Consider the following 23,821-nt stretch of genomic DNA (forward strand, 5'->3'; position numbering starts at 1 on the left):
TTAATATGCTTTAGTTTAATTTGTTTTGTGTTGCAGAGAATATGTGTACACTTACTTTGTTTTTATTCAATATGTTAGATATCCTTCTTCTCAACCAAGCTAGGGTTCGTGCACTTCAAGATCTTGAAAAAATTCTCACTGAGAAGGATGCTCTTCAAGGAGAAATTAATATTTTGGAGATGAGATTGGCAGAGACAAATGCACGGATCAAAGTTGCTGCCCAAGAGAAGATACATGTGGAAATCTTGGAGGAACAGTTGGTTAACCTGAGGAATGAACTGTCTCATAGGGGTGTTACTGAGGGAAGTGGAGCTGATATGCACGAGAATTGGAATAAAGCTTTTGATGGTGTTCATTCTCTCGGCAAGGAGCTTAGTTTGTTGAGGACAGAGAATGTGTCCCTGAAGGATGATATCTTAGCACTTAAGGAGGAACTTAGTCATGTCCAAAAAACAGACAAACGTGTGGTAATGCTAGAGAAAGAACGTTCATTTTTGGAGTCTGCTCTGAAGGAATTGGAGTTTAAACTTGTAGCTTCTCAAGAAGATGTTTCAAAACTTTCTACTCTAAAATTTGAATGCAAGAACTTATGGGATAGGGTAGAAAATTTGCAAGTGCTTCTAGATAGAGCAACCGACCAAGCAGATAAAGCAATTTTGGTCCTGGAGCAAAACCAGGAGCTCAGGAAGAAGGTGGATATGTTGGAAGAATCTCTTGAAGAAGCTAATGTTTATAAGCTATCATCAGAAAAAATGCAACAATATAATGATTTAATGCAAAAAAAAATAAAACTATTGGAAGAGCGTCTTGACAGGTCTGATGAAGAGATACTTTCTTATGTTAAGTTATATCAAGAATCTATAAAGGAATTTCAAGATACTCTTAATAATTTGAAAGAAGAGAGCAAGAGAAGGGCACTAAATGAACCTGTGGATGATATGCCTTGGGACTTTTGGAGTCGTTTATTACTTATTATTGATGGTTGGCTGCTTGAGAAGAAAATATCAGCCAATGATGCAAAGCTGTTGAGAGAAATGGTGTGGAAGAGAGATGGACGTATTCGTGATGCATACTTGGTGTGCAAGGACACGAATGAGCATGAAGCTGTGGCTATATTTCTCAAGTTGACATCATCACCAAAACGGTACTAATTATTAAGTTGTATTTTTTTCTTATAAGAATTTATTTAATAAATTGTATTGTATAAAGCTGTGGTTTAACTTGTGCTTCTTTTTGATCTTTAGTTCAAGATTGCATGTTATTCATATTGCAGCAGAGATGGCACCAGTTGCTAAGGTGAACTTACCTTTATACATTTGTTGCTTTATTTTTAAATTTGGATAGAATATATATTAGAGTTTTTTTTTGGATATTATATTGTTCTGTTTATTAGATAGTCAAAATCTCTTGAGAAATTTGTGGAGTCTGACAGGTGTCTCCATGTTTCTTTGTGGAAAGAAGTATCTTTTAAACTATAATATTTCTTTCAGATAAACACACTTGGATGTGCAACTACAAAAATTGAAAAAAAAAAACTTACTACAGAAATGTAAAAGATCTCCTTTTTCCCTAAGCAAATTGGGATTGGTTTAATCTGGTGGGTCTGACATGCATCTTCTTTTTATTTCCTAGGTTTGCCGATGTGTATCTGAGGTAGGACAACCCTAGGATGGTTGCCTACACTCAAGGGTAGGTGGGTTAGGGTTTTTATGGTGTAAGGAGAGGAACAAAGAATAAATTTGATGGTAGAGAAAATTATAAGATAAGAAATAGAGAGAAAGAAGAAACAATGAAGAAAAGATGGAAAACCTTAGAGTCTCACTAAGGCCTTCTAGGAGTCTCACCTAGAAGAAAATCAATGGAATCTCACCATTGAGTGTTGCAACCTTGCAATGAAAGAAAGTATAAGATTATTCATCAAATTCATTCCTTTGATTTACATTGATTAGCCTATTTATAGGCTTCTCTAAGAAATCCAAAGTCTACTAGGACTCTAATAACCTATTATGATTTTAATTCTAATTATAACATCCAAAATCTACTAAGACTCTAATAACCTATCATGACTCAAATTCTAATTATATTATAACTCAACTAGCTAATCCTAATTAGACTCCAACAAATACCAATCCCAATTCAATTCTAATTAATATTAATCCTACTTAAAGTTTACTTAGGTCTTCACTTTCTTCCTTGAATAAACTTTAAAAGGCTTTCCCCCATCAATTCTCCCCGGCTTGAAAGAACTCGGCTCCGACGAGTTAGATGCTTGATACAATTCATAGAGATAGGGGTTAAGCTTCAGAAAATCTGTTGTCGTAATCCATGTATTCTCAGAGTGTGGTTTGTCTCACCATTTCACCAAAAATTTTTGGTATTCACCTTGTCGAGTAGACACAAGTTGATCATCAAGAACATACTCGATCTCAGGACGTGGGCTAAGAGTAGGTGGTAATTGAAGATCCAACTCTTCACTTACATCATTGTGATGACCATGGTATATATACAAATCTTCCACATTAAATATTGGACTAAAATGCAAGTTTGAAAGGAACTTTAACAAATAAGCATTCTCACCCAACCGCTTTAGTACTTGAAATGGACCCATTTTCTTAGCTTCAAGCATTTGATATGTGCTCGGATGAAATCTTTCTAGCCGTAGATGAGCCATCACTAGATCACCTTCTTGAAATTGAATATATCTTCGATGTGCATCTGTTGCCTCTTTATAGTTCTCATTGCTGATTTTGATTTTTCTCGTACCTTTTCATGTATATCTCGTATATGACGTGCAAATGCATCACCATCTTGGCTAGTGCAGACAGAAGTAGGTAATGGTCTAAGATCAACAGGTTGCTTAGGTTTCAGCCCATATGCCACTTCAAAAGGTGAGTACCCAGTAGTACAATTAGTGGAGCTGTTGAAAGCAAATTCGGCTTGTGGTAAGACATTATCCCAATTTCTCAACTGATCTCTCACAATGCATCTCAAAAGATTACCAAGACTGCGATTGACAACTTCTGTTTGTCCATCAGTTTGAGGATGAAAAGAACTTGAAAATTTTAATTGAGTACCTAGCTTGGCCCACAAGGTTTACCAAAAATAGCTCATAAACTTGACATCGCGATCGGAATCAATGGATTGTGGTAATCCATGCAATCGAACTACTTCTTTAAAGAATAAGGCAGCAACATAAGAAGCATCCGAAGCCTTTTTACATGGGATAAAATGTGCCATTTTGGAAAATCTATCAATCACAACAAATATAGAATCAAAGCCCCATTGTGTCCTTGGTAATCTAAGTACAAAATCCATGCTCAAGTCTTCCTAAGGTTTGGATGGAATTGGTAATGGTGTATATAACCCCGTATTTTGCTTTGAACCTTTACCTACTTGACGTGCTCAACATTGTTTGATAACCTTCCAAACATACTTCTTTAAACTAGGCCAAAAGAAGCGATCTTCCACCAAAGCAATGGTCTTATCTCGTCCAAAATGTCCACCCATTCCGCCTCCATGAAGTTCCCATATGACAAGATCACGTAGAGAAGTCCTTGGTAAGCATAAACGATTTTTATAAAACAAGTACCCTTCTAAAATCTGGAAATCAATACATGTTGCTTTTGAACCACTCAAAAGAGAGGAATAAACATCTCCAAAATCAGCATCATTGTCATAGCAATGCTTTAATTCTTCAAATCCAATTGTAGTGGTTGACATGTTTACTAAGAGAAGGGCCTTCCTACTAAGGGTATCGGCTACTTTATTTTCAATTCCTGCACAATGTTTTAAATTAAAGGTAAATAGTTGAAGAAAACTACTCCATTTTGCATGTCGAGAGTTAAGCTTCTTTTGAGAATTAAGATATCGCAAGGCTTCATGATCTAAATACAAAACAAATTCCTTGTAATTGAGATAATGTTGCCAATGCCTAATTGCTTGCACCACCACATAGAATTCAAGATCATATGTGGAGTATTTTTTCTTTGCCCCATTGAGCTTCTCACTAAAGAAAGCCACAGGATGTCCCTCTTGGCTAAGAACTGCCCCAATTCTCACATGGGAAGCATCATAGGCCACCTCAAATACTTTCTCAAAGTCTGGTAGACGTAGGATAGGAGGGTTCACCATCTTGGATTTGATTTCTTCAAATGTCTTGTTGGTCGCCTTGGTTCAAATAAATAAACCAGGTTTCATGCATTCAGTAATTGAGGCCATGATAGAGCTGAAATTTCGAATAAATCGTCGATAGAATGTAGCCATTCCATGGAAGCTTCGCACCTCATGGATATTTGTTGGTATTGACCAATCAACAATAGCTTTGATCTTCTTCGGATCTGTTTCAACACCCTTAGAAGACACAACAAAGCCAAAAAATACAACACTAGGGCTCATGAAAGTACATTTTTTCAAATTAATGTAAAATTTTTCAGCCCTAAGAGTGCGCATTACTTGCTTCAAGTGTTCCTCATGATCTTCACAAAATCGACTATAAATAAGAATATCATCAAAATAGACAACAAACCGTCCGATAAAAGGTTTTAATACCTGCGTCATAACCCGCATGAAGGTACTTGGAGCATTGGTTAATCCAAACGGCATGACTAACCACTCATACAATCCATCCTTAGTTTTGAAAGATGTCTTCCATTCATCCCCTGGTCTAATACGTATTTGATGATATCCACTTCTTAGATCAATCTTTGAGAAGATTACTAATCCAACCATCATATCTAGCATGTCATCAAGTCTTGGAATTGGAAATCGATACTTGATTGTGATTTTGTTGATTGTACGACTATCCACACACATCCGCCATGATCCATCCTTCTTTGGTGTTAGTAGGGTAGGAACTCCACAAGGACTTAGGCTTTCACGAATAAAGCCTTTAATAAGTAATTCATCAACTTGCCTCTTCAATCCAACATGCTTTGTTGGATTCATTCTGTAGGCTGGTAAATTTGGTAATGATGCACCGGGAATCAAATCAATGGCATGTTGTACGTCACGCATAGGAGGGTGTTGATTAGGTAACTCTGCAGGCCACAAGTCAAAAAAGTCATCAAGGATTTTACGTACATTTGTTGGATATTCCTTATCTTGTTCTTTAAATTCTTCCACTTTCCGAGCCATTAAAGCAAAAATAATTTTAGTTTCCTTGCTCTCATTTTCAAATTGACACATTGTAAGTACCTTTTTTGGTTGTGCATTCTCCTCTGACTTCTTAATTGGAGGGACTTCTTTCATTGGATGAAGGATCTTCTTACGTCCATTGTGTATGAGAGCATATGTATTTTCATAGCCGTCATGTTGAACTCTTCTATCAAAGAGCCAAGGTTTTCCAAGTAAAATATGACTTACTTTAATGGGTAAGACCTCACACCATACAAACCCTTCAAAGTCCTTACCAAAAAGGAATGTTACTAAGCAGTGAAAACTTACCGGGATAGAGGTGTCATTAACCCATGCTACTCTGAATGGATTTGGATGTTTCTCTGTTTTAAGGTTTAGCTTCTCAACAAGTTCTTGTGAAGCTATGTTCAAACTGCTACCTCCATTAATGATCATGGTGCATAATCTCCCTTGGCAAGAAATACGTGTTTGGAAAATGCTAGTACGTCGCCAATCTTCTTCTCCTTTTACTTTTGAGACAATTAATAAAGGTCATACTACAAGACTATGTCCTTCCATCATACCATCATAGTAGTCACATTCTTCACTAACCTCATCTTCATTGTAGGTCTCTTCTTCCTTTGGGTAACTTTCCAATTCAGATTCTGGTTCTTCAACACAAAAGGGTAAACCTTTGATTGGGCATACAACAACATAATGACCATGCCCACCACACTTAAAGCACAAAGGAGTCACGTCTACTTTTCTATCTCCAATACTCATTGAAGTTTTACCCTTATTACCATTCTTATGAGTCACATTCGAAGTTTGTTGAGTGTTGCCCTCACCATTCACATGATTAGAAGTTCTGAAGTTTGATGTGCTTAAAGGTTTGCTTGCTGTCCTGTTGGAGAAAGTGCTCCCAATTTGTGAACTTGGACGCCTGGAAACTCGAAATTTGAGGTCTTCTTCTATTTTGAGGGCTAGTTGATAAACGTCATCTACGGTATAAGTGTGTGCAACTATCATCTCAAGTTGAATCTCCATTCGAAGTCCAGCTTTGTAGCGGGCTGCAAGTTGAGCATCACTTTCCCGCACTTGATTTCGAATGCTCAATTCATGGAATTCTTCTGTATATTCTTCAACGGACTTGGTACCTTGTTTAAGGGAAAACAATTTTGTATACATAAGTTGTTCATAATCAGTTGGGAGAAAGTGCTCCTTCATCTTCAACTTCATCTCGTTCCATGTGTCAATAGGCGATTGGCCAGTTCTATGAACTTGATTCTCAATATTATGCCACCATAGACGTGCTGCTCCTTTCAACTTTGCCTTCAAGCCAAGAACTTTGGCTCTGATACCAAAATTGATGTAGGACAACCCTAGGATGGTTGCCTACACTCAAGGGTAGGTGGGCTAGGGTTTTACTTTTAGGGTGTAAGGAGAGAAACAAAGAATAAATTTGATGGTAGAGAAAATTATAAGATAAGAAATAGAGAGAAAGAAGAAACAATGAAGAAAAGATGGAAAACCTTAGAGTCTCAGTAAGGCCTTCTAGGAGTCTCACCTAGAAGAAAATCAATGGAATCTCACCATTGAGGGTTGCAACCTTGCAATGAAAGAAAGTATAATATTATTCATCAAATTCATTCCTTTGATTTACATTGATTAGCCTATTTATAGGCTTCTCTAAGAAATCCAAAGTCTACTAGGACTCTAATAACCTATTATGATTCTAATTTTAATTATAACATTCAAAATCTACTAAGACTTTAATAACCTATCATGACTCAAATTCTAATTATATTATAACTCAACTAGCTAATCCTAATTAGACTCCAACAAATACCAATCCCAATTCAATTCTAATTAATATTAATCATACTTAAAGTTTACTTAGGTCTTCACTTTCTTCCTTGAATAAACTTTAAAAGGCTTTCCCCCATCAATATCTATATACTTGGGTTGCATCCTCTTTTTGTTAGGTGCTTTATCTTTCTATGGCTATCCAATAAAAAGGGTATACAGGGGCCTTGATTGGTTGATCTTAAGTTGAGCATTTTCTGCTTGGACTTGCATATTTTTTATTCATTATCTTTCATCTCATTGGTATTGGTTATAAAAAAAAAAATTCCTCTCTTTTGAATGAAGGCATATGTTTTTTTTGTTCCGTTAAATGTTTCAACTATATAAGTTGCAGTTCTTTCCAGTATATAATACTATATAACATGGTAAATAAGTTCTTCAATCATCATCTCAACCACACCTAACCATTCTGGATATTCAGCAATAAGGCTGACATAATTTCCACATTTTAAAGAGGAAGATATCATAAAGGAAAGAGGACGAATGCTTATAAAAAATAATAATAATAATAATTAAAAAAAAAAAAAAGATAGAGGAGGAAAGTCTTGGCTGGAATAATTTTCCCTTTCTTCCTTAAGGTTTTTGCTTTGGCTTATTGTATTTTGCTTCATAGCAACATACAGTTGTTAATATCAAATGTAATATATGAAAGTCTCATAAACATGTTCATAAGGGTAAATAGTAGTGTTAATAGGGTTATTAGACATTCAAACCTAGGCATCTCCCTTGGGAGCCTTTTTGGTTTTTCAGTTGAGCACTTACATTTCAGAAAGGAAAAAAAAAATCAGATTTGTCTATTTAATAGTGTAATATTGTTGTATGTAGGATGCTCTTCAATATATTTTGTCTGTCATGGTCAGGTATACATATTTGTCTATTTAGATTTCCCTCAAGGGTGATTGCTGAGAATCCAGAATCAAATTATGTCATATAGGCTAGAGGAGTTTGCTGTTAAAGATAAGAAGTCAAACTTGGTTGAATAGTGTAAAATTCTACGATTAATTAGGCTGATTTTTTCCTATATTTAGGTTATTCTGTAGCTGTATATTATCCATAGGAATTTTACAGATATTTTCCCATCTTTTCTTCCTAGGTTTTAGCCTTGATCCTAGCCTTACTCATGCATATATGTATCAGCAGCCATGTACACAATTCATTGAGTTAGATTAATAGAAACTCTTTTTTTATCTTTTCCCTCATGGCGTTAGAGCCCCGTTTTCTTGGGTTATGAGATTTTTTTAAGTGGCCCTCATTTTTGGTGTCACTAGAGAAATGCCTGAAGAATAAGGGGAGAGAAGTCACTATGGGACACGTTTTTGGTTTCATAGAAAGTCTCGCCCCCTTTTCTTGGGTTCTGAGATTTTTTCAAGTGGCCCTCATTTTTGGTGTCTTCGGAGAACAATGTCCAAAGCTGTCTAAGGGGAGGGAAGTCACTTGGGACAAGTTTTTGGTTTCATAGAAAGTCTCACTATTCAAATTACAACTCATAGGCTCAATGGGCAAATTTTTTTGCATTGGGCCTAATTAGTAAGGTTTTTTTATCAGATGTCAAAGACAAGATGGATATTTGGATGGCTTAAAGAAGGCTCTAAGTGTGATTGATCCTGAATTATGTTGTTTGGGATCCTGAGAATTTCATGGTGATGCCATGGCTAGTCAATTCCATAGAGACCGAAGTCGGTCAAGGGTTTATGTTCTTCTCTACTGTAGAAGAAATAAGGGATGTTGTTAATATTGCATTTTTAGATATGGACAATGACTCAATGTCGTACGATTTGAAACGTAAGGCTTGTGACATCATGCAAAGAGACCAGACAATGACAACTTATTGCTACACTATGAATCATCTCTGGCAGGAGAAAGAACGTTGAGGATAGCATACTTTATAGGAAGGTACTTGAAAAAGAAAGAGTGTTTGTAGAATTTGATTAGGTTTTTTTTGGGGGGGGGGGGGGGGGGGGGGTGTAGGTAAGTGGGGACTTCTAGAGACAAAGCCCATTCCATCGATAAGAGAAGTTTGGTCAGCAATAAGAGAAGAGAGTAGGCTGATGGTTATGATGACAAGAAAATCTAGCAAAGGAGGGTTCAACACTGAAATTAGAAACTGTACTTGTCAATAACCAACAGAAATTTAGTAAGAAGAATGATGATAAGGACAAATTGTGGTGTGATTATTGTAGTAAATCACGCCACCCAAGGATGTGTTGAAAACTCCATGGGAAGCCATAAGGGTGGGGGAAAAGAAACAAACCAACAAGCAGAAATAGTAGAGGATTTCAAGTGGCTAACAAGCTAAAGATTTAGCCTACTACATCTAAATCTCCAGTTTTTAGTAGGAACAATTGAAGTTTCTCTAAAAATTCATGACCCCTTCTTCGTCTACAGGGAATGAAGCTCAAGTAGGTAATTTTCTCTTTACCCTACACACAAAAACATCCAACCCTTGGATCATAGATTCAAGGGCATCAAATCATGACATGTTCATCAAATATTTTCTTTTCTTATACTCCACGTTTAGGATGTCAAAATGTCAAAATATTAGATGGGTCTCGCTCATTTGTCGCCGGAAATATTGACATCTAAAAAATTCTTGTCCTAAAATAAGTCTTACATGTTCCTAATTTATCTTGCAATTTAATCTCTATCAGTAAACTCACTTGTGATCTAAACAGTCATGCTAAATTCTCTCCAATCACTGTGTAATTTAGAAGCTATGTTTGAGGAAGAGGATTGAATGCAAGGGAGTTGGAAGGCTTATTTATTTTTTAGGAAGAGGCTGAAAAGATTCCAAAGGCGTTACAATGTGAAAGTTCCTTTGGTAGTGAAATTATGTTATAGCATTCTGGACTAATGCATCCAAGCTTTGCTTACCTAAAGAAGTTGTTCTCTTCTCCATTTTTGAATAAAAATCACTGATTATCAATGTGAAGTGTGTGAACCGTCAAAGCATTATCGAGCTAAGTTTCTTATTCATGCTTATGCTCTATCTAGTCCTTTTTCCATTATACATAATGATGTGTGGGGCCCCTCTTGTGTATTCGGAGGTAGGTGGTTCATTACTTTTATTGATGACCATACTCGAGAGTGTTGGATCTATCTTTTAAAGAAAAAATTAGGCACTGCAATTGTTTTCCAAACCTTCCACAAAACTGTTCAAAATCAATTCCAAACCAAAATTAAAATCCTTAGAACCAACCATGGGACAAAATATTTTTCAGAGTTTAAGGAAATATCTGAATGCAATGGGATTATACACCAATCATCATGTGTTGAAACAACCCAACAAAATGGAGTGGTTGAAAGAAAAAATAGATATCTCCTTGTTGCTAGGACCTTAATGTTTCAAATGGGGGTTCCTAAACAATATTAGGGTGAATCCATTTTGATAGCCTCATATCTTATTAACAGAATGCCATCTTGCACTCTTGTACTCAAGATACTCGTGAACATGCTTAAGAAATTCTTCCTTGTTGTTAGCCTCATTTTTTCCTCCCTTAAACCAAAGGTTTTTGGTTGTGTTGCTTTTGTTCATAACTATAACCATACCAAAAGTAAATTAGATCCAAAAGCCCTTAAATTTTCTTTATAGGGTACTCACCAAATTAAAAGGGCTACAAATGCATTTGTCTAGAGTCTTGGAAATTCTGTGTAACAATGGATGTCACATTCTTTGAAAACCAACCTTACTACCCTAAACCTTCTCTTTGGGGGGAGAGTTTTAGAGAGGAAGATTGGTTTTGGGAAGTTCTACTAGTTACTATTCTTGAAAACTGCACTCCCATTGGCCCTACCATTCTTAACCCTATCTTAGATTTTGAAATACCAAATAGGGAAGATCATGTAAGAGAGGAAGATTTGAAGATTGGACCAGGAAAACAAGCAAAGATAAAAGTGTATTCGAGAAAAAATAAAGGAGCTAACAATTCTCCTCACTGCCAATCCCTTGAACAGAACATAAAAAACTTAGACAACACATGTAAGTCCCAAGATTCTCCAAGTTTCCCAAAATTCCTAAGTTCTGAATCTATTTATGAGTCGTCATTTAATTTGAATATTCCTATTGCTCTTAGAAAAGGGGTCCGAACTTCTACTTAGTACAATATCTCTATTTTTGTTTTCTATAATCGACTTAATCCATCTTTTAAAGTCTTTACTGCTGATCTCTCTAGTGTGAGTATCCTAAATTCTATTCAAGAAGCCTTGAAGGATAAAAAATGGAGAGAAATAGTTCAAGAAGAAATAAGAGCCCTATACAAAAATGGGACATGGGAATTGGTGGAACATCCTGGTGGAAAGAAGGTCATAGAATGCAAGTGAGTGTTCATAATGAAATTCAAATCAGATGGAACAATTGATCAATACAAGGTTAGATTGGTTGCAAAAGGGTTCACACAAACTTATGGAATTGACTACCAAGAAACCTTTGCACCAGTTGCAAAGATGAACACAATTCAAGTTCTACTCTCACTTACTGCCACTCAAGACTAACCTCTGCACCAACTAAATGTTAAAAATGCTTTTCTTCATGTAGACTTAGGGGAAGAAGTATTTATGGAATTGCCACCTAGCTTTGAGGAAAATTTTAGGAGAAGGAAGTTTGTAGATTAAGAAATCTCCCTACAGTTTAAAGCAGTCACGATGCATTTGGTTTAAAAAATTTACAGAGTCAATCCATGATAAAGGATACTTACAAAGCCAAGTTGATCACACGATGTTTCACAAACATGAAGGATGTAAGGTGACTATACTAAATATATATGTAGATGATATAATGGTGACTAGAAATGAACTGGCCGAAATTAGAAATTTGAGGGATTCCCTTGCTAAAGAATTCAAAATTAAAAACCTTAGGGATTTGAGATGCTTCCTAGGCATTGAGGTGGCTAGATTAAAGAAAGGATCTTCTTATCACAAAGAAAGTATGCTCTAGACCTATTAAAGGAAACCAAAATGCTTGCATGTAAACAAGTAGCACCCCAATTGATGCCAATCACAAAGTGGGAACATTGAACATAAGCCCAACTACATGAATAAAGACAGTTGCCAAAGGTTAGTGACCAAGTAGTACCCCAATTGATGCCAATCACAAAGTGGGAACATTGAACATAAGTCCAATCGCATGAATAAAGACAATTACCAAAGGTTAGTGACCAAGTTAATTTATTTGTCTTATACTAAACCAGATATTGCCTTTGCCATTGGAATTGTCAGTCAATTTGTGCATGCACCAAATGAAGAGCATATGAATGCAGTGGTGAGAATTTTGAGATATCTCAAAGGAGCACCTGGGAAAGGACTTCTATTTTCAAAAACCAGCAACCTAAAGGTGGATCCATACACTAATGCTGACATGGCAGGTTGTATTAATGACATACAGTTTACTTCTTGGAATTGTATATTTGTTAAAGGCAATTTGGTGACATAGAGAAGCAAAAAAAAAAAAATCAATTGTGGTGAGATCTAGGATAAAAGCTGAGTTTAGATTAATGGCCTTGGGAATTTGTGAATGGTTAAAATCTCTGTTAAAGGAACTAAAGATGGAGAATGATAGACCTATGAAGCTGTACTGTGACAACAAGGCAACCATAAGTATAGCTCACAATCTGTTCCAACTTAATAGAATGAAGCACACCAAAGTTGATCGACATTTCATTAAAGAGAAGATGAATAATGGGCTGATTTGTATACTGTTCGTGTAAACTAGAAAACAATTAGCGGGTGTTTTGACTAAGGGTCTGTTGAAGCCACAATTCTAGGGGATTCTTGGCAATGTGGGAATGATTGATGTCTACAAACCAACTTGAGGGGGAATGCTGAGAATCCAAAATCAAACCAGGCTATACAACCTAGAGGAGTTTGCTGTTAAAGATAAGAAGTCAAACTTGGTTGAATGGCCTATTCTGGGATTAGTTAGGCTGATTTGTTCCTATATTTACATTATTCTATAGCTATAAATTATATATAGGAATTTTGCAGATATTTTCCCATTTTTTCCCTAGTTTTTAGCCTTGATCCTAGCCTTGCTCATGTGTGTGTGTGTGCGCGTGTGTATATTTGATCAGATACTCATGTATATATTTAGCAGCAACCATTACACAATTCATTGAGTCAGATTAATAGAAATTCTTTTTCATCTTTTCCCTCACTGTTCCTATTGAACTACATACACTGCATCATCCTAAGATGAGAATGATAAATGATTGCTTCAAATGCCATTTAGTTTTCAACTTCGTAAGTTCCATTTTATTCTTGAATCTATTTGGAGATAATTCAAATACTTCTATTGCTTAAATAATATTCAATTGACTAGATCATTGCTTGAAAATGACTAATGCCTTTGCTGCTACTCCTTTGAGCCTTCTATTGATTGACTAGAATGTTGTTTGTAGTTCCAAGATGTTAGGTGGGAAGACACAAGTTAGTGGATTCCACCTCTATTGGGCATATTTAGAGTTAAATTTTGATGTTGTTCTTTGGGTAACTTAGCATAGCCGGGATTGGGTGGCCATTCAAGAATCATTATGGTACATTATCGAGAACCTTTTCTGAACCTACTATAGAGGGTTTGCCTATCCAGGCAGAGATTGTAGCATTTTTGAAGGGTCTGCTGCACCCTAATGCTTTTGAATCTTTCAAATCTTTGAATGGATTAAAATCATCTTATCTAGTTTACCAATTTACTTCATGTTGATGGTTCTGAGCTCATAGCTAATGAGGATTAGATTAGAGAAGATTCAGTGTGGGAGATGGTTGGTCTCTATAAAAGAAGATCCACATAGTATGGTGGTGATTTCCTTAGTAAAAGGTGATGGGTTTTAGATATTCAAAGTTTGTTGACTCTCAATTGTGTGTTGCTTGGAAGTGGCTCTAAAGGTTCAAGGTGAAGTGGGATAATTTTTCAGAAGAGTTAAACACGATAAATTTGGGAGATGGAAAAAGGATAGGCTTTTAAGGAGGAGAAGGAGGCTTATGGGGTTGGCTTTGGGAAAGCAATTAGGAAAGGGTGGGAAGCTTTTCAGGCATGCATAAGGACTACTTTAGGTGCGGCAATTATATTCGGTTCTAGCATGATGTTTGATGTACTTCTTTATGCCTCTTTTTCCCTTTCTTTTCTGAGTTTTTTAAGAATAGGCTATCTGAGAAATGCTGGGTGGCAGATCCATAGATAGGGATGGGAGGTCAGGGGCATTGATTGTCTTTAGGAAAAATTCTCATGTGTTGAAATTCGGCATTCAAAGTTAGGGTTTTAATTTAGGAAAGTATTTTAGGAATAAAAAAGGAGAGATCATTTAGGATATTTCCTTAGGATTCGATTTCCTATTTTTTAGGAGAGAATCAATCTAGATAGATATTTTCTTATTCAGTCATTTGTGTATATATATGTGTATGGTGTGTACCGAAAAAATCAATAAAGGAGTTCAGAAATTCTTCATGGTATCAGAGCCAGAAACTGAAACCCTAATCCCTTCTGGCCGCCTCTTATTCAAGCCATCATTCATTTCAGCCAAACCTCTCTGGCCATCTGTCAATCCGACCATCTCTCTCTCTGGCCATCACTCATTTCGGCCAAGTCTCTCTGGCCATCTCTCTCTCTGGCCATCTCTCATTCCGGCCATCAGTCCCTGTTCTCAGGCCGGTATCTCTGGTTTTCTTCTCTTCCCTATTTCCAGCAACCATGTTCGACTGTCTTCCTCATCTCCATGACAAAATACAGAATGACATCATCACAAGTATCCAGCGTCACGACACCAGAATCAAGGGGCAGTTTTGAAATTCCAAACCTTGGTGGCAGTGATTCCTCTCCTATTCTCATCATAGGACACAAATTAAATGACCATAACTATTTACAGTGGTCACAATTTGTGTTGCTGTTCATTTGGGGTAAAGGAAAGGATGAGTACCTCACTAGAGAAGCCGCCATGCCAGAAACTACAGAACCGAGTTTCAGGAAGTGGAAGATTGAAAACAGCATGATCATGTCATGGCTTATCAATTCCATGAATAATGACATAGGTGAAAATTTCTTGCTGTTTGGGACTGCAAAGGGCATATGGGATGCAGCCAAAGAAACTTACTCAAGTTCTGAAAATACTTCAGAACTTTTTCAGGTTGAATTAGCCCTACATGACTTCCGCCAAGGAGAGCAGTCAGTTACTCAGTATTACAACACACTCACAAGGTATTGGCAGCAACTTGACTTATTCGAGACTCACTCATGGAAATGTTTGGATGATGCAGCAACATACAGGCGGATTGTGGAACAAAAGAGACTGTATAAGTTTTTCCTAGGACTAAACAGGGAATTGGATGATGTTAGAGGCCGAATCATGGGCATTAAACCCCTGCCAAGTCTCAGGGAGGCTTTTTCAGAGGTTAGGCGTGAAGAAAGTAGAAAGAAAGTAATGATGAGATCCAAAGAGCAACCTGCCCCAACATTGGATGCCTCTGCCCTTGCTGCTCGGTCATTTAATGGTAGTGGTGGAGATCGTCAGAAACAGGATAGGCCTTGGTGTGATTATTGTAAGAAACTAGGCCATTATAAGGAGGCTTGCTGGAAGCTTCATGGCAAACCGGCTGATTGGAAACCAAAGCCACGGTTTGACAGAGATGGCAGAGTACACGTGGCTGCCAACTCTGAGAGCACATCTGTTCCCGAGCCGAGTCCATTCAACAAAGAGCAAATGGAGATGCTATAGAAACTATTAAGCCAAGTTGGCAGTGGCAGTGCTACCGGGACAACCTTCACTGCTAATCGAGGAGGAATGAAGCCGTGGATAGTGGACACAGGTGCTTTTGATCACATGACAGGAGATGCTGCCATTCTTCAAAATTACAAGCCAAGTAATGGTCATTCATCCGTCCATATTGCTGATGGTTCAAAGTCAAAAATTGCCGGGACAGGTTCCATAAAACTTACTAAAGAATTGTATCTTGACTCTGTCCTCCATGTTCCAAACTTGGATTGTAATCTTTTGTTCATTAGCAAATTGGCTCGTGATCCCCAATGTGTTACTAAATTTTATCCAAACTCGTGTGTTTTTCAGGACTTGAAATCGGGGAAGATGATTGGCAGTGCTGAACTGTGTTCCGGGCTCTACCTCCTCCCATGTGGCCGATTCTCAAACCAAGTCTCTCAAGCAAGTTGCGTACAGTCTCAGAGTCTGTTAGAGTCTTTCAATTCTGTGTCAAATTCTAAGGTCAATAAAGATAGTGAGATTATAATGTTACACTATCGCCTTGGTTATCCTAGCTTTGTTTACCTTGCAAAATTGTTTCCCAAATTATTTATCAATAAAAATCCAGCATCTTATCACTGTGAAATTTGTCAGTTTGCAAAGCATACTCGAACAGTATATCCTCAAATCCCATACAAACCTTCGACTGTTTTCTCTTTAGTACATAGTGATGTGTGGGGTCCCTCACGGATAAAAAATATTTCTGGCACTCGATGGTTTGTGACATTCGTTGATGATCATACACGGGTAACATGGGTTTTCCTTATGAAAGAAAAGTCAGAGGTCGGGTACATTTTTCAAACCTTCAATCTTATGGTTCAAAATCAATTCAATTCCAAAATTCAGGTCCTCAAGTCAGATAATGCAAAGGAATACTTTACTAGTAGTCTCAGTACCTATCTTCAAAATCACGACATTATCCACATAAGTTCTTGCGTTGACACCCCACAACAAAATGGGGTGGCTGAACGCAAGAATAGACATCTCTTGGAGGTTGCCCGGTGCCTTATGTTTTCCAAACTATTTCTGGGGGGAAGCCATTCTCACAGCTACCTATTTGATTAACCGTATGCCATCCAGAGTGCTTACCTTTCAATTCCCACGTCAACTTCTCTTAAAAAAATTCCCTCACACCCGTGCAGCCTCTTCTGATTTACCACTCAAAGTATTTGGTTGCACGGCATTCGTTCATGTGTATCCTCAAAATCGTAGCAAATTTGCTCCTCGAGCCAATAAGTGCATTTTCCTAGGGTATTCTCCAACCCAAAAAGGGTACAAATGCTATTCTCCAACCAACAAAAGATTTTACACCACCATGGACGTCTCTTTCTTTGAACATGTCTTCTTCTATCCCAAATCTCATGTTCAGGGGGAGAGTATGAATGAACATCAAGTTTGGGAGTCTCTTCTTGAGGTTGTCCCTTTTTCTCACTCAGAGTCACCAAATCCTTCCCAATCCGCGCCCACTGAGTTGTCCACACCCATGCCGTCATCAGTCCAGTCTCCCACGCCTATTCAACCTATAGCCCCACAACTTGCTAATGAGAACTTACAAGTATATATCAGGAGGAGGAAAAGACAGGAATTAAAGCATGGATTACAGCCAACATGTGGCCAATATATTGACTCCATTTCAAGTCTACCTGAAGAGAACATAGGTGAGGATAGGGCTGGAGAGGTGTCAATTCCCAACATTGATGATTCTACTCTGCCGATTGCATTGAGTAAGGGTGTTAGGAGATGTACAGATCATCCAATTGGGAATTATGTTACATATGAAGGGCTATCACCATCTTACAGAGCATTTTCTACTTCTCTTGATGATACTCAGGTTCCCAACACAATACAAGAGGCATTCAAAATTTCAAAATGGAAGAAGGCAGTACAAGATGAGATTGATGCACTTGAGAAGAATGGGACATGGACTATCACAGATTTGCCAGTTGGGAAGAGGCCCATGGGGTACAAGTGGATTTTCTCCATAAAATACAAAGCAGATGGATCAATCGAGAGATTCAAGGCTCGTTTGGTAGCTAGAGGGTTTACACAATCCTATGGGATAGACTATCAGGAGACTTTTGCTCCTGTTGCAAAACTGAACACTATCAGGATTCTTCTCTCATTGGCTGTCAATCAAGATTGGTGCTTGCAACAACTGGACATAAAAAATGCGTTTCTAAATGGTGACCTAGAAGAGGAAGTCTACATGGAAATACTACCTGGTTTTGAAGGAAGTATGGAAAAGAATCAGGTTAGCAAACTTCAAAAATCCTTGTACGGCCTTAAACAATCTCCCCGAGCCTAGTTTGATAGATTCACAAAGGCAATCTTGAAGCTGGGCTACAAACAAGGTCAGGCTGATCATACTCTATTTGTCAAGAAGTCTCATGCCGGGAAAATGGCCATATTGATAGTCTATGTCAATGATATTATTCTATCTGGGAATGATATGGAGGAATTACAGAATTTGAAGAAGTATTTGTTAGAAGAGTTTGAAGTTAAAGACCTTGGAAATTTGAAATATTTCCTTGGTATGGAAGTGGCTAGATCAAGGAAGGGAATTGTAGTCTCTCAAAGAAAATACATACTCGACCTTCTTAAGGAGACCTTTATGCTTGGATGTAAACCAATTGATACTCCTATGGATAGTCAGAAGAAACTTGGTATCGAGAAAGAGAGTACACCGGTAGACAGGGGGAGATATCAGCGACTCGTCGGACGCTTGATTTATCTCTCACACACTCGGCCAGATATTGGCTTTGCAGTGAGTGCTGTAAGTCAATTCATGCACATCCCCACTGAGGAACACATGGAAGCAGTCTACAGGATTCTTAGATATTTAAAAATGATACCAAGGAAAGGTCTATTCTTCAAAAAGACAGAGAATCGTGACACTAAAGTATACTCAGATGCGGATTAGGCAGGAAACATTATTGATAGGCGGTCCACTTCTGGATACTGTTCTTTTGTTTGGGGAAATCTTGTTACCTGGAGGAGTAAGAAGCAATCAGTTGTAGCCAGAAGTAGTGTAGAAGCTGAGTACAGAGCTCTAGCACAGGGAATCTGTGAAGGGATTTGGATAAAAAGGGTTCTTAGTGAACTGGGACAAACGAGTTCATCTCCAATTCTGATGATGTATGATAATCAGGCAGCTATAAGCGTAGCAAAGAATCCCGTGCATCATGACAGGACCAAACACGTTGAGATTGACAGACACTTCATCACAGAGAAGGTGACCAGTGAGACGGTTAAATTGAACTACGTTCCTACCAAGCACCAAACCGCAGACATCCTCACCAAAGCTTTACCTAGGCTTAACTTCGAAGACTTAACTTGCAAGTTGGGATTATATGATATATATTCTCCAGCTTGAGGGAGAGTGTTGAAATTCGGCATTTAAAGTTAGGGTTTTAATTTAGGAAAGTATTTTAGGAATAAAAAAGGAGAGATCATTTAGGATATTTCCTTAGGATTCAGTTTCTTATTTTTTAGGAGAGAATCAAGTTAGATAGATATTTTCTTATTCAGTCATTTGTGTATATATATGTGTATGGTGTGTACCGAAAAAATCAATAAAGGAGTTCAGAAATTCTTCATCATGATGCGGAGCTTGAAACGGTGTAGGATATTCTGTAATGCATTCAACTGGTGGCTCTAAGGAAGATTTGTTTCAACAAGTTGGTAGGGAGGTTAGTGAAGAACCATACATTCTCAGTGACACAGTATTGTAGTTTATTGAGCTCAAGGACTTTTGGTCTTTTTTTCCCCTTCTAAGGAAGTTCAGGTGCCTTTTACTTAGGAGGCAGTTTAAGAGAAATTTTTTTTTTTTTTGATAGGAAACCACACTAGAATATATTGATAGAAAAGAAGTACAAAAGGAGGATGAGAAATCCTCCCTCCAAATGGAAACTAGACAACAAGAAAAAATAACAAAGCACTAGACCGTCCCAATAGAACTATTTGAACTACACACTGATAACCAATCAAGTTGTAGTACGTTAAGGGGGGTGCCCTTAAAACCCGCTGAACAAAACGCCCAAAGAGACGCAAGGAAATGGATGGAATCCCAAAGATTCCCTGCATTCCTAGCCTTGTCCTCAAATATCCTAGCGTTTCTTTCACGCCACACAACCCAGATTAACGCTATACTTGCGTTTTGCCATAGAATTACCCCTCTCTTGGACTTGCCAAAACCTTTGTAATTGATGAACATCATGTCTGAAATGCTTTTCGGAGGAACCCAATCCATCTTGGCTAGCTGAAAAAGTCTGTGCCACAACCCCAACGTAACTGAGCAATGAAGGAAGAGATGATCTGCTGATTCTCCTTGTTCCATACACAACTTACATATGTTAGGGCTAATAGCTTTGTGGGGTCTCCTCAATTGTAGCAAGTCATTGGTATTCACCTTCTTATGTGCCACAAGCCAGTTTAAGAGAAAATTCTTATTGTGGATCATCTTATGAAAAGGTGATGCTTTTTTTTTAATTGGTTTTGCCTTTCTAAGGGAGATAAGGAGTTGGATAATCATATGCCTATCCATTGTGGTTTGGCTTGGAGTTTGTGGGCTATGTCATTTTCTCTATTTCTGTTGCTCAGGTTGCTTCTTTGGTCATTAAAGGAGTTGTTGGGTTAGCATGGGAATTTTATTGGGAAGAGTTGTAGGAGGAATACGGAAGTTTGTCTTTTCTATCTTTTCTTGGTTTAGAGCATTCAGTTAAAGTGGAATAGAAGGATTTTTTCAGGATATGGAAGGTTCAGAAGTGAGGATAAAAAGTTTTTCTCCTCTTTGCTTGACTTAGGGCAGAGTAGAATATTTTCCAAGGATGATGAACTTTCAGATAAGTTTATTTATTTAGTGTTATGAATACTTTGTATTCCTGGGCTAGTGTTCCTTCAGACTTTGATTCTAGATCATATACTAGCTTTACTGACTACCTAGGAAGGAGTTAGAAAGTACTTGGAAAGTTTAGCTTCTCTCTCTCTCTCTCTCTTGTTTTGTTTTTGTTAGATAACCAATTTACCTAAAATCTTAAACTTGTAGGATTTGAATGCACAATGTATATCATGCTCTTTTTCAACTGTGTAGCCTTTTTTGCTTTCTTTTAGGGTAGTCTAGGTTTGCTTTTGCATTTTTTGGATATTTATGTATATTCTGGAAGAATTTCTTGTCCTTCTTTGTAATTACTATTAATTGAAATGAATTGTTGCTTTTAATAAAAAAGTTTCAATGCTGAAGTTTCAGTCATAAAACAATTATTAAATGCACATGATTTTTGTTTTCTTTTTTTTTTTTGACTAAAATTTTAATATCTGTATTGAGATATGCTTAAAATTTATTATTTAATTTGAAGGTTGGTGGTTTGGGAGATGTTGTGTCTGGTCTTAGCAGAGCACTGCAGAAAAAAGGACACCTTGTGGAAATTGTTCTTCCAAAATACGACTGCATGCAATATGACCGTATCCGTGACTTAAGAGTAAGCTGATTTTTTGATGATTTGAGCACCACACTGAATGTAGCCTGAGATTTAGCTATGACTTTCCTGACCACCTATACAGGTCCTAGACATGGAGCTAGAGTCATATTTTGATGGTCGACTATTCAGAAATAAAGTCTGGGTTGGCACTGTCGAAGGTCAGGAATGTTCTTTTGTTGTTTGCATGACTTATTTTATTGTTTTATTGTGAATGTGATTTTGGTTATGCAGGGCTTCCTGTCTATTTCATTGAGCCTCATCATCCAAGTAAGTTCTTCTGGAGAGGGACAGTTTATGGGGAGCATGATGATTTCAGACGTTTTTCATATTTTAGCCGTGCAGCACTTGAGTTACTTCTCCAAGCTGGCAAAAAACCGGACATAATTCATTGCCATGATTGGCAGACAGCTTTTGTTGTATGGACAATTCATATTTTTATTATTGATTTGTGCTTTCTTTCTCTAGACATAAATTGTTTTCATTTCAATTCATTTTCTTTATTGTTTCTTTAGGCACCTCTTTACTGGGATTTATATGCTCCAAAAGGATTAAATTCAGCTAGAATATGCTTTACTTGCCACAATTTTGAATACCAAGGAACTGCACCTGCTTCCGAAATGGCATCCTGTGGTCTTGATGTCCACCACCTAAACAGGCCAGACAGGATGCAGGACAACTCAGCACATGACAGAGTTAATCCTGTTAAGGTAGACAAATTATTGATTCCTTTATAACCAACATTTGTTGAGGTGGTTCTTTTTTCATGTTCCTCTTTACATGTTCCCATGTTTCAGGGTGCAATTGTGTTCTCTAACATTGTGACAACTGTATCGCCGACCTATGCACAGGAAGTGCGGACTTCTGAGGTATGAATGCTTTAAATTGAGTTGTTCTATATTCTTAAAGAATGCCTTTTTATCCTTGCTTCTGGTTTTAGCCTTATATTTTTTATAAGCAGGTTTTAGAAGGCACAGTCTAAACCCGGGTTTATGATATCATGCTGTGGTTGATAAATTTGTGATATGAATGACAGGGTTAGCTAGAGAGATTGATGAGTAGTATATTTTACATCTGTGGCTTAGTTATATTTGATTGGTCCAAATGTGTTTGGTCTTAAAGCATCTAGAGAGATTCCTTTATGTGTTCCATTGATGTTCAAGAATTGTACAATATTTCATTATAATGTATGAGAATCACTTTAATTTGTTTGATTGAAATAAACAGGAGGCTTGCTCTTACACCACATGATAAAATACATCTCTGATGAACTTTCTTTTAGGTTTTCCATGTAGGTATCTAGGAATCCTCTTTGACTGAACTTTCTTTTACATAGCTATCAGTGTATTAAGCCAGTGGTCACATTTTATATTGTTGTTCAGGAGATTCATCCTTTTAGCCTACTGGCCTTCCAAAATCTGGGCTATTCACATCTTTTCACCAATTGGATATAAACTGACTTCATCAAAGATGAATCATAATTCATGAGTAAGCTTAAGCATCAGTTGATAGTTTTATGAGGTGTCCAGCCTGATCACTTATAAAAACTTTAAATATTATGATTATGGCCCAATTGTCATGAGTCTGCAGTGTTAGAAAATCAAAGGAGGAAAACGTGGGAGGTATCCTTGGAACATAGAATGCTACCAATAAATTGTAAATATGACTGAGTAGCTTACAAAATATTCCTTGGTAATTTACAAACACTCCCTTACCATGGAATTCAAAAGTTCTGTAATTTATAGCTCTATAAACCTTTAAAAAATTGTAATTATTGTGAAATTTTTGCCATGTGGAAATAAGTTTAACCCATTTCCTTTCATGAAGAGTTAAATAATTTTGAGGACGTTTCCCCTATCAAAGAAGAATAGTTCAAGTTTTAGTATTGGTAGGGCTAATGCCTGGTACCACTAGTACTCTTTGACACCTATCAGTACTTCTCCCAGAAAGTTTACTAAAATCACAAAAATAGGAAAAATGGTCAAACTTTAAATCAGTCAAACTACATTTCTAGCAGGCAGTTAAGGCGAACTACACATATCTTAGGAAAAATAACAAAACAAGTTCATATGTATAAAGCATTGTTGCACTAGCTTACACAACTTCCAGAAAGAAAAACCCGCATTGGAAACCTAGATCAGTATCATAATTGGGCTTAAATTACCTGCTTCAATATTATGATTTAAGGGATCTAATTCCATCATAACCCGTAACATGACTCATATCCTCCCTTTGGTTAGAGAGGGTACTATTCAAGAACACTACTTCTAAAACCATTATTAACCATCAGATTTCTCACTGGGATTAAGCTTTTGTTGAACTCAGTTCAGTCCAATATTCGTCATATTTTTCCTCTTCATTATGGGCATTTCCACTTGACAACTCCATTCACTGATGTCCAAGGCAGTGGAGGGGATGTTAGTTAGTTGGCATTGGAAGTTTGTATTTAAGAAAAGTGGAATATTTGGAGGGTGCCTTTCTTGTTTGATGAAGATTCTCTGGAAGGAAAAGAACAAGAGAACATTCAAACATCTGAAGCTTCCTCTCACGTGCTCCAGTATCAGTTCTTAATCACACTTTGCCCTTGGGCTTTGCAATTTGGATGGGACTTGATGACTTATTTTGGTATTCATA

At 37.2% G+C, this 23,821-nt stretch overlaps 1 protein-coding gene across 2 annotated transcripts in view; it reads left to right on the forward strand.

Moving 5' to 3' along the window:
- Positions 1 to 23,821, forward strand: part of LOC100257130 (probable starch synthase 4, chloroplastic/amyloplastic) — a 58,240-nt gene that overhangs the window by 14,473 nt on the left and 19,946 nt on the right. For both annotated transcript variants that reach the window (XR_786751.3, XM_002274680.4), the window contains exons 4-10: positions 79 to 1,144; positions 1,245 to 1,296; positions 21,068 to 21,190; positions 21,273 to 21,348; positions 21,422 to 21,606; positions 21,703 to 21,897; positions 21,985 to 22,056. Coding sequence is in view for 1 of the 2 variants with exons in the window: in XM_002274680.4 (XP_002274716.1) it covers positions 79 to 1,144; positions 1,245 to 1,296; positions 21,068 to 21,190; positions 21,273 to 21,348; positions 21,422 to 21,606; positions 21,703 to 21,897; positions 21,985 to 22,056 (1,769 nt within the window). In the remaining variant the exon portion in view is untranslated. The remainder of the gene's footprint in view (positions 1 to 78; positions 1,145 to 1,244; positions 1,297 to 21,067; positions 21,191 to 21,272; positions 21,349 to 21,421; positions 21,607 to 21,702; positions 21,898 to 21,984; positions 22,057 to 23,821) is intronic.

The sequence above is a fragment of the Vitis vinifera genome, chromosome 10 (assembly GCF_030704535.1).
Source record: "Vitis vinifera cultivar Pinot Noir 40024 chromosome 10, ASM3070453v1".
Lineage (NCBI taxonomy): Eukaryota > Viridiplantae > Streptophyta > Magnoliopsida > Vitales > Vitaceae > Vitis > Vitis vinifera.